Here is a 12,418-nt window from a genome sequence, read left to right as displayed (position 1 = left end):
TGTGTTGGATTGTGAACAAATGTACAAAAAAGTAAAGTATATTATATATATATCATATGGTATGATGAAACTACAAAATGGCATACAGAAAAAACCACATCGTATAGTATGTATACTGTACATTATATTGTATAAACTGTGGGTTTTCTCCGGAAGTTTTTCCTTGTACGATGTGAGGGTCTAAGGACAGAGGGTCTAGGGTCTAAGGACAGAGGGTCTAAGGACAGAGGGTCTAAGGACAGAGGGTCTAAGGACAGAGGGTCTAAGGACAGAGGGTCTAGGGTCTAAGGACAGAGGGTCTAAGGACAGAGGGTCTAAGGACAGAGGGTCTAGGGTCTAAGGACAGAGGGTCTAAGGACAGAGGGTCTAGGGTCTAAGGACAGAGGGTCTAAGGACAGAGGGTCTAAGGACAGAGGGTGTCGTGTTGTCATACTGATATTCTGTACAAACTGTCCACTGAGACAAATGTAACATTTGTGATATTGGGCTAAATAAATAAATATAAATAAACATTGATTGATTGATATGTAAAAAAGTACAGTACGGTGACCTTTAAAAAGAATAAAATACTATGTACAATTAAGTAATGGTATAGTATATTAAAAACAAATGTTAATAGTATAGTATGTAAAAGAAAAAGTAATAGTATAGTATGTCAATAAAAATAAATACAGTATGTACAAAAAAGTCATACTAACTAATAGAAATGTTTTTCTTATTATGTCATCGTTAAAAAAGGTAAATATGTAAACTATTCTCCCCAAAACCTAACCCTTACTCTGTTCTCCCCCCTCAGAAGAGTCCTCTCTGGGGCCGGCGCTCCCCCCCGGGTTCCCCGCTCCCTTCCTGTTCGCTGACGGCCTCTCGTCAGTGGAGACCCTCCTCACCAACATACAGGTACTTTACACTCTTTATTAAAGGTCACCTGTCATGCAAAATCCACATGTCTCTTCTACATCAACATGTGTCCCCTCCTCTTCATGTCTCTTCTACATCAACATGTGTCCCCTCTTCTTCATGTCTCTTCTACATCAACATGTGTCCCCTCCTCTTCATGTCTCTTCTACATCAACATGTGTCCCCTCTTCTTCATGTCTCTTCTACATCAACATGTGTCCCCTCTTCTCCATGTCTCTTCTACATCAACATGTGTCCCCTCTCTCCATGTCTCTTCTACATCAACATGTGTCCCCTCTTCTTCATGTCTCTTCTACATCAACATGTGTCCCCTCTTCTTCATGTCTCTTCTACATCAACATGTGTCCCCTCTTCTTCATGTCTCTTCTACATCAACATGTGTCCCCTCTTCTCCAGTCTCTTCTACATCAACATGTGTTCCCCTCTTCTTCATGTCTCTTCTACATCAACATGTGTCCCCTCTTCTTCATGTCTCTTCTACATCAACATGTGTCCCCTCTTCTTCATGTCTCTTCTACATCAACATGTGTCCCCTCTTCTTCATGTCTCTTCTACATCAACATGTGTCCCCTCTTCTCCATGTCTCTTCTACATCAACATGTGTCCCCTCTTCTTCATGTCTCTTCTACATCAACATGTGTCCCCTCTTCTTCATGTCTCTTCTTCATCAACATGTGTCCCCTCTTCTTCATGTCTCTTCTACATCAACATGTGTCCCCTCTTCTTCATGTCTCTTCTACATCAACATGTGTCCCCTCTTCTTCATGTCTCTTCTACATCAACATGTGTCCCCTCTTCTTCATGTCTCTTCTACATCAACATGTGTCCCCTCTTCTTCATGTCTCTTCTACATCAACATGTGTCCCCTCTTCTTCATGTCTCTTCTTCATCAACACGTGTCCCCTCTTCTTCATGTCTCTTCTACATGAACATGTGTCCCCTCTTCCTCATGTCTCTTCTACATCAACATGTGTCCCCTCTTCTTCATGTCTCTTCTACATGAACATGTGTCCCCTCTTCCTCATGTCTCTTCTACATCAACATGTGTCCCCTCTTCCTCATGTCTCTTCTACATCAACATGTGTCCCCTCTTCTTCATGTCTCTTCTACATCAACATGTGTCCCCTCTTCTTCATGTCTCTTCTACATCAACATGTGTCCCCTCTTCTTCATGTCTCTTCTTCATCAACACGTGTCCCCTCTTCTTCATGTCTCTTCTACATGAACATGTGTCCCCTCTTCCTCATGTCTCTTCTACATCAACATGTGTCCCCTCTTCTTCATGTCTCTTCTACATCAACATGTGTCCCCTCTTCTTCATGTCTCTTCTACATCAACATGTGTCCCCTCTTCCTCATGTCTCTTCTACATCAACATGTGTCCCCTCTTCCTCATGTCTCTTCTACATCAACATGTGTCCCCTCTTCTTCATGTCTCTTCTACATCAACATGTGTCCCCTCTTCTTCATGTCTCTTCTACATCAACATGTGTCCCCTCTTCTCCATGTCTCTTCTACATCAACATGTGTCCCCTCTTCATGTCTCCTCTACATCAACATGTGTCCCCTCTTCTTCATGTCTCTTCTACATCAACATGTGTCCCCTCTTCTTCATGTCTCTTCTACATCAACATGTGTCCCCTCTTCTTCATGTCTCTTCTACATCAACATGTGTCCCCTCTTCTTCATGTCTCTTCTACATCAACATGTGTCCCCTCTTCTTCATGTCTCTTCTACATCAGCATGTGTCCCCTTTTCTTCATGTCTCTTCTACATCAACATGTGTCCCCTCTTCTTCATGTCTCTTCTACATCAACATGTGTCCCCTCTTCTTCATGTCTCTTCTACATCAACATGTGTCCCCTCTTCTTCATGTCTGTTCTACATCAACGTGTGTCCCCTCTTCTTCATGTCTCTTCTACATCAACACGTGTCCCCTCTTCTTCATGTCTCTTCTACATCAACATGTGTCCCCTCTTCTTCATGTCTCTTCTACATCAACATGTGTCCCCTCTTCTTCATGTCTCTTCTACATCAACGTGTGTCCCCTCTTCTTTATGTCTCTTCTACATCAACATGTGTCCCCTCTTCTTCATGTCTCTTCTACATCAACATGTGTCCTCTCTTCTTCATGTCTCTTCTACATCAACACGTGTCCCCTCTTCTTCATGTCTCTTCTACATCAACACGTGTCCCCTCTTCTTCATGTCTCTTCTACATCAACATGTGTCCCCTCTTCTTCATGTCTCTTCTACATCAACATGTGTCCCCTCTTCTTCATGTCTCTTCTACATCAACATGTGTCCCCTCTTCTACATCAACGTGTGTCCCCTTCTTCTTCATGTCTCTTCTACATCAACATGTGTCCCCTCTTCTTCATGTCTCTTCTACATCAACATGTGTCCCCTCTTCTTCATGTTTCTTCTACATCAACATGTGTCCCCTCTTCTTCATGTCTCTTCTACATCAACATGTGTCCCCTCTTCTCCATGTCTCTTCTACATCAACATGTGTCCCCTCTTCTTCATGTCTCTTCTACATCAACATGTGTCCCTTCTTCTTCATGTCTCTTCTACATCAATATGTGTCCCCTCTTCTTCAAGATGTGAAATATACAATTCTTCTACTTAAGAATCCAATAGCACCAGAAAACTGTAGGTAATGTAGAGCGTATTATTTACTGTTAATGAACTGCAGTTGTCGATCCAGCAAAGTGGTGAAACAGAATAAAGTCAAATCGAATACCTTTTTTTATCAAGATATTTAATTCCTGCTGCTTATAATTTGACATGTAGGTAATCTAAAGTACTTATAGTGTTGTTCTTCATCCTCTTCCTCTTCCTCACGTGTTCCTCAGGGTCTTCTGAAGGTGGCCGTGGAGAACGCCCGGGTTCAGGACAAACAGATCCAGGCGGAGAAACGAGAGCTGAAGATGGAGCTGTACAGAGAGCGAGAGATGAGAGAGAGTCTGGAGAGACAGCTCACCTCCGAACTACAGAGCAGAGGTGAGCAGAGACAGAGAGACACAGAGACAGAGAGAAGGGGGACATTTAACAGAGACACAGGACACATTTCACAGAGACACAGGACACATTTCACAGAGATATAGGAGACATTTCACAGAGACACAGGACACATTTCACAGAGACACAGGACACATTTCACAGAGACACAGGACACATTTCAGAGAGACACAGGACACATTTCACAGAGACACAGGACACATTTCACAGAGACACAGGACACATTTCACAGAGATATAGGAGACATTTCATAGAGACACAGTTCCTGTAAAACATTCTCAACATAAAGCAGCGAGAGACCACGTAAATAAACGAGTCTTAGTATAGTATGTCAAATATATTGGGAAAAAAGTCGTAGCATGTCGAAAATATCAGAAAAAAGTCATAGTAGAAAATATTGAAAAAAAACATAGTATGTCGAAAATATTGATAAAAAGTCTTAGAAAAGTCAAAATATAGCATGTCGAAAATATCGGAATAAAGTCAAAGTATAGCATGTTGAAAATATTGGAATAAAGTCAAAGTATAGCATGTTGAAAATATCGGAATAAAGTCAAAGTATAGCATGTTGAAAATATCGGAATAAAGTCAAAGTATAGCATGTTGAAAATATTGGAATAAAGTCAAAGTATAGCATGTTGAAAATATTGGAATAAAGTCAAAGTATAGCATGTTGAAAATATCGGAATAAACTCAAAGTATAGCATGTTGAAAATATCGGAATAAACTCAAAGTATAGCTTGTTGAAAATATCGGAATAAACTCAAAGTATAGCATGTTGAAAATATCGGAATAAACTCAAAGTATAGCATGTTGAAAATATCGGAATAAACTCAAAGTATAGCATGTTGAACATTTTGAATAAAACAAAAAGTCAAAATATAGCATGTCGAATTTATCAACAAAAGTCGAAGTATGGTATGTCGAAAAAATCGGGAAAAAGTCGTATGTAGGAAATATCAAAAAAGGTCATAGAATAGTATCTAGAAAATATTTTTAAAAATCTCAATATAGAGGCATAGTATATTACGTCGAAAAACTTGGAATATCGGGAAAAAAGTCATAGTATGTCTAAATCAATGGGAAAAGTCATAGTGTGTCTAAATCAATGGGGAAAAGTCATAGTGTGTCTAAATCAATGGGAAAAGTCATAGTGTGTCTAAATCAATGGGGAAAAGTCATAGTGTGTCTAAATCAATGGGGAAAAGTCATAGTGTGTCTAAATCAATGGGGAAAAGTCATAGTGTGTCTAAATCAATGGGGAAAAGTCATAGTATGTCTAAATCAATGGGAAAAGTCATAGTATGTCTAAATCAATGGGGAAAAGTCATAGTATGTCTAAATCAATGGGAAAAGTCATAGTGTGTCTAAATCAATGGGAAAAGTCATAGTATGTCTAAATCAATGGGAAAGGTCATAGTGTGTCTAAATCAATGGGGAAAAGTCATAGCATGTCTAAATCAATGGGGAAAAGTCATAGTATGTCTAAATCAATGGGAAAAGTCATAGTATGTCTAAATCAATGGGAAAGGTCATAGCATGTCTAAATCAATGGGGAAAAGTCATAGTATGTCTAAATCAATGGGAAAAGTCATAGTATGTCTAAATCAATGGGAAAGGTCATAGTGTGTCTAAATCAATGGGGAAAAGTCATAGTATGTCTAAATCAATGGGGAAAGTCATAGTGTGTCTAAATCAATGGGAAAAGTCATAGTGTGTCTAAATCAATGGGGAAAGTCATAGTGTGTCTAAATCAATGGGGAAAAGTCATAGTGTGTCTAAATCAATGGGAAAAGTCATAGTATGTCTAAATCAATGGGGAAAAGTCATAGTGTGTCTAAATCAATGGGGAAAAGTCATAGTGTGTCTAAATCAATGGGAAAAGTCATAGTGTGTCTAAATCAATGGGGAAAAGTCATAGTGTGTCTAAATCAGGGGTCACCAACCTTTTTTAGGATGAGGGCTACTTTCAAAAAATAAAACAAGTCGGGGCTACTTTTACTCCTCTTTTTTTTGTTTTTTGCAGTGTATATATTTAGCACATTTTAACATTATTATATGCTTATCTTTAACCTTTGTGTGCTGTTTGAGTCTTTGGGACCCGTTTTCAGTGTTTACTAAAATAACATGCAATTTAATTATTTTAACCTGCTTTATTTGGGGGTGGACGGGCCTCACCTCCTCTAGGGGGGGGCCTCACATCCTCCAGGGGGGACCTCACCTCCTCTAAGTGAAATGCATCAATCTGGTGCACTTTGAGCACAACATGAATTTATGGATACAGCTCTCAACACTCAGATGAAAGGGAGCTGTATACTTTTCAAGAATCCAAACATCTTTAGATTATGATCACAACCAATAATAAATCATTTAAACTTGTTTATTCTTATCTTGTGTTACCACATTCTTTCTTTTTATTTATGCATATTTTACTAATCACTCCCCTTTTAAACTGTTTTTGTACTGTCCTATTGTACACATTGGAATGATTTCTTACTTTCTCTATATTAAATAGATAAAGGGGTACACACACACACACACACACACACACACACACACACACACACACACACACACACACACACACAGGCTGTATGCTCCTCCGTGGCGATGACGGCTTGCGTTCACGAATAATAATAAACATATTTGTAAAGTGGGGGGACACAAACGGGATTTCGAAAAGTGCTGGGGACATGTCCCCCCTGGAGATTACGCCATGCGTGTGTGTGCGTCAAGTGCAATAAATAAATATGCAAGTTGCAACACACACAGTAAAACTCTGCCCCTCATGTGCTGTATATAGGCTGGCATGATGGGCTGTTCAATGGGGCTGATGTGTTGTGTAGATTCTGCCAGAAGGAAAATCAGCGGGGAGGTGCCACATTGCTTTTCTTCCCGACTGCAACGCTGGTCCATGGATGTATAATAAGAACGCGCTGGTCCCGCAAATCAAGCAAGAACGTGATTGGTCGATATTCATTGTGGGGGTGGGGGGAGGAGGGGTGTTAGATATAGAGTTGTAGTAAGTAGATAGAGTTTGCTATGATTTAGGTTTCGTTTGTGCATGTGGTAGATTCTTTTAATTACATTTCCTTTTTTGTTTTGTGTATTTTATACATTTTGGATTTTCTTGGCGAGCTATTTTTAGAACGTGCCCGGCGGGCGCCTCACGTTGCCCCTGCGGGCGACTGAGTGCCCGCGGGCACCGTGTTGGCTACCCCTGGTCTAAAACAATGGGAAAAGTCATAGTGTGTCTAAATCAATGGGAAAAGTCATAGTATGTCTAAAACAATGGGAAAAGTCATAGTGTGTCTAAATCAATGGGGAAAAGTCATAGTATGTCTAAATCAATGGGAAAAGTCATAGTATGTCTAAATCAATGGGGAAAAGTCATAGTATGTCTAAATCAATGGGGAAAAGTCATAGTATGTCTAAAGCAATGGGGAAAGGTCATAGTGTGTCTAAATCAATGGGGAAAGTCATAGTGTGTCTAAATCAATGGGGAAAAGTCATAGTATGTCTAAATCAATGGGGAAAGGTCATAGTGTGTCTAAATCAATGGGGAAAGTCATAGTATGTCTAAATCAATGGGGAAAGTCATAGTGTGTCTAAATCAATGGGGAAAGTCATAGTGTGTCTAAATCAATGGGGAAAAGTCATAGTATGTCTAAATCAATGGGGAAAGTCATAGTGTGTCTAAATCAATGGGGAAAAGTCATAGTGTGTCTAAATCAATGGGGAAAGTCATAGTGTGTCTAAATCAATGGGGAAAAGTCATAGTATGTCTAAATCAATGGGGAAAGGTCATAGTGTGTCTAAATCAATGGGGAAAAGTCATAGTGTGTCTAAATCAATGGGGAAAAGTCATAGTGTGTCTAAATCAATGGGGAAAAGTCATAGTGCTTCTAAATCAATGGGAAAAGTCATAGTATGTCTAAATCAATGGGGAAAGGTCATAGTGTGTCTAAATCAATGGGGAAAAGTCATAGTATGTCTAAATCAATGGGGAAAAGTCATAGTGTGTCTAAATCAATGGGGAAAAGTCATAGTATGTCTAAATCAATGGGGAAAGTCATAGTATGTCTAAATCAATGGGGAAAAGTCATAGTGTGTCTAAATCAATGGGGAAAAGTCATAGTATGTCTAAATCAATGGGAAAGGTCATAGTGTGTCTAAATCAATGGGGAAAAGTCATAGTATGTCTAAATCAATGGGGAAAAGTCATAGTATGTCTAAATCAATGGGAAAAGTCATAGTATGTCTAAATCAATGGGGAAAAGTCATAGTATGTCTAAATCAATAGGGAAAGTCATAGTGTGTCTAAATCAATGGGGAAAAGTCATAGTATGTCTAAATCAATGGGGAAAGGTCATAGTGTGTCTAAATCAATGGGGAAAAGTCATAGTGTGTCTAAATCAATGGGGAAAAGTCATAGTGTGTCTAAATCAATGGGGAAAAGTCATAGTGTGTCTAAATCAATGGGGAAAAGTCATAGTGTGTCTAAATCAGGGGTCACCAACCTTTTTTAGGATGAGGGCTACTTTCAAAAAATAAAACAAGTCGGGGCTACTTTTACTCCTCTTTTTTTTGTTTTTTGCAGTGTATATATTTAGCACATTTTAACATTATTATATACTTATCTTTAACCTTTGTGTGCTGTTTGGGTCTTTGGGACCCGTTTTCAGTGTTTACTAAAATAACATGCAATTTAATTATTTTAACCTGCTTTATTTGGGGGTGGACGGGCCTCACCTCCTCTAGGGGGGGGCCTCACATCCTCCAGGGGGGACCTCACCTCCTCTAAGTGAAATGCATCAATCTGGTGCACTTTGAGCACAACATGAATTTATGGATACAGCTCTCAACACTCAGATGAAAGGGAGCTGTATACTTTTCAAGAATCCAAACATCTTTAGAATATGATCACAACCAATAATAAACCATTTAAACTTGTTTATTCTTATCTTGTGTTACCACATTCTTTCTTTTTATTTATGCATATTTTACTAATCACTCCCCTTTTAAACTGTTTTTGTACTGTCCTATTGTACACATTGGAATGATTTCTTACTTTCTCTATATTAAATAGATAAAGGGGTACACACACACACACACACACACACACACACATACACATACACACACACACACACACACACACACACACACACACACACACACACACAGGCTGTATGCTCCTCCGTGGCGATGACGGCTTGCGTTCACAAATAATAATAAACATATTTGTAAAGTGGGGGGACACAAACGGGATTTCGAAAAGTGCTGGGGACATGTCCCCCCTGGAGATTACGCCATGCGTGTGTGTGCGTCAAGTGCAATAAATAAATATGCAAGTTGCAACACACACAGTAAAACTCTGCCCCTCATGTGCTGTATATAGGCTGGCATGATAGGCTGTTCAATGGGGCTGATGTGTTGTGTAGATTCTGCCAGAAGGGAAATCAGCGGGGAGGTGCCACATTGCTTTTCTTCCCGACTGCAACGCTGGTCCATGGATGTATAATAAGAACGCGCTGGTCCCGCAAATCAAGCAAGAACGTGATTGGTCGATATTCATTGTGGGGGTGGGGGGAGGAGGGGTGTTAGATATAGAGTTGTAGTAAGTAGATAGAGTTTGCTATGATTTAGGTTTCGTTTGTGCATGTGGTAGATTCTTTTAATTACATTTCCTTTTTTGTTTTGTGTATTTTATACATTTTGGATTTTCTTGGCGAGCTATTTTTAGAACGTGCCCGGCGGGCGCCTCACGTTGCCCCTGCGGGCGACTGAGTGCCCGCGGGCACCGTGTTGGCTACCCCTGGTCTAAAACAATGGGAAAAGTCATAGTGTGTCTAAATCAATGGGAAAAGTCATAGTATGTCTAAAACAATGGGAAAAGTCATAGTGTGTCTAAATCAATGGGGAAAAGTCATAGTATGTCTAAATCAATGGGAAAAGTCATAGTATGTCTAAATCAATGGGGAAAAGTCATAGTATGTCTAAATCAATGGGGAAAAGTCATAGTATGTCTAAAGCAATGGGGAAAGGTCATAGTGTGTCTAAATCAATGGGAAAAGTCATAGTGTGTCTAAATCAATGGGAAAAGTCATAGTATGTCTAAATCAATGGGAAAAGTCATAGTGTGTCTAAATCAATGGGAAAAGTCATAGAATGTCTAAATCAATGGGGAAAAGTCATAGTGTGTCTAAATCAATGGGAAAAGTCATAGTATGTCTAAATCAATGGGAAAAGTCATAGTGTGTCTAAATCAATGGGGAAAAGTCATAGTATGTCTAAATCAATGGGGAAAGTCATAGTATGTCTAAATCAATGGGGAAAGGTCATAGTGTGTCTAAATCAATGGGGAAAAGTCATAGTGTGTCTAAATCAATGGGGAAAAGTCATAGTGTGTCTAAATCAATGGGGAAAAGTCATAGTATGTCTAAATCAATGGGGAAAAGTCATAGTATGTCTAAATCAATGGGAAAAGTCATAGTATGTCTAAATCAATGGGGAAAAGTCATAGTATGTCTAAATCAATGGGGAAAGTCATAGTGTGTCTAAATCAATGGGGAAAAGTCATAGTATGTCTAAATCAATGGGAAAGGTCATAGTGTGTCTAAATCAATGGGGAAAAGTCATAGTGTGTCTAAATCAATGGGGAAAAGTCATAGTGTGTCTAAATCAATGGGGAAAAGTCATAGTGTGTCTAAATCAATGGGGAAAAGTCATAGTATGTCTAAATCAATGGGGAAAAGTCATAGAATGTCTAAATCAATGGGGAAAAGTCATAGTGTGTCTAAATCAATGGGAAAAGTCATAGTATGTCTAAATCAATGGGAAAAGTCATAGTGTGTCTAAATCAATGGGGAAAAGTCATAGTATGTCTAAATCAATGGGGAAAGTCATAGTATGTCTAAATCAATGGGGAAAGGTCATAGTGTGTCTAAATCAATGGGGAAAAGTCATAGTATGTCTAAATCAATGGGGAAAGTCATAGTATGTCTAAATCAATGGGGAAAGGTCATAGTGTGTCTAAATCAATGGGGAAAAGTCATATTATGTCTAAATCAATGGGAAAAGTCATAGTATGTCTAAATCAATGGGGAACAGTCATAGTGTGTCTAAATCAATGGGAAAAGTCATAGTATGTCTAAATCAATGGGGAAAGTCATAGTATGTCTAAATCAATGGGGAAAGGTCATAGTGTGTCTAAATCAATGGGGAAAAGTCATATTATGTCTAAATCAATGGGAAAAGTCATAGTATGTCTAAATCAATGGGGAAAGTCATAGTGTGTCTAAATCAATGGGGAAAGGTCATAGTGTGTCTAAATCAATGGGGAAAAGTCATAGTATGTCTAAATCAATGGGGAAAAGTCATAGTGTGTCTAAATCAATGGGGAAAAGTCATAGTATGTCTAAATCAATGGGAAAGGTCATAGTGTGTCTAAATCAATGGGGAAAAGTCATAGTATGTCTAAATCAATGGGGAAAAGTCATAGTATGTCTAAATCAATGGGAAAAGTCATAGTATGTCTAAATCAATGGGGAAAAGTCATAGTATGTCTAAATCAATGGGGAAAGTCATAGTGTGTCTAAATCAATGGGGAAAAGTCATAGTATGTCTAAATCAATGGGAAAGGTCATAGTGTGTCTAAATCAATGGGGAAAAGTCATAGTGTGTCTAAATCAATGGGGAAAAGTCATAGTGTGTCTAAATCAATGGGGAAAGGTCATAGTTTGTCTAAATCAATGGGAAAGGTCATAGCATGTCTAAATCAATGGGGAAAAGTCATAGTTTGTCTAAATCAATGGGGGAAAGTCATAGTATGTCTACATCAATGGGAAAGGTCATAGTGTGTCTAAATCAATGGGGAAAAGTCATAGTATGTCTAAATCAATGGGGAAAAGTCATAGTATGTCTAAATCAATGGGAAAAGTCATAGTATGTCTAAATCAATGGGGAAAAGTCATAGTATGTCTAAATCAATGGGAAAAGTCATAGTATGTCTAAATCAATGTGAAAAGTCATAGTATGTCTAAATCAATGGGAAAAGTCATAGTATGTCTAAATCAATGGGAAAAGTCATAGTATGTCTAAATCAATGGGAAAAGTCATAGTATGTCTAAATCAATGGGGAAAAGTCATAGTATGTCTAAATCAATGGGGAAAAGTCATAGTATGTCTAAATCAATGGGGAAAAGTGATAGTATGTCTAAATCAATGGGGAAAAGTGATAGTATGTCTAAATCAATGGGGAAAAGTCATAGTATGTCTAAATCAATGGGGAAAGGTCATAGTATGTCTAAATCAATGGGAAAAAGTCATAGTAGGCTATGTCTAAATCAATGGGAAAAGTCATAGTATGTCTAAATCAATGGAGAAAAGTCATAGTAGGCTATGTCTAAATCAATGGGAAAAGTCATAGTATGTCTAAATCAATGGGGAAAAGTCATAGTATGTCTAAATCAATGG

General features: G+C 38.6%; 1 protein-coding gene across 1 annotated transcript in view; it reads left to right on the top strand.

Annotated features, from left to right (window-relative positions):
- Positions 1–796: 796 nt before the first annotated feature.
- Positions 797–12,418, top strand: part of dachb (dachshund b) — a gene marked incomplete at its 5' end in the record, with an annotated part of 18,905 nt that continues 7,283 nt past the window's right edge. The window contains 2 exon segments of the mRNA XM_034227614.1: positions 797–897; positions 3,775–3,922. Coding sequence (XP_034083505.1) covers positions 797–897; positions 3,775–3,922 — 249 coding nt within the window.

The sequence above is a fragment of the Gymnodraco acuticeps genome, unplaced genomic scaffold (assembly GCF_902827175.1).
Source record: "Gymnodraco acuticeps unplaced genomic scaffold, fGymAcu1.1, whole genome shotgun sequence".
In the NCBI taxonomy this organism is placed as follows: domain Eukaryota; kingdom Metazoa; phylum Chordata; class Actinopteri; order Perciformes; family Bathydraconidae; genus Gymnodraco; species Gymnodraco acuticeps.
Note: the sequence above shows the minus strand (reverse complement) of the source record. Positions and strands in the feature narration are given on the sequence as shown.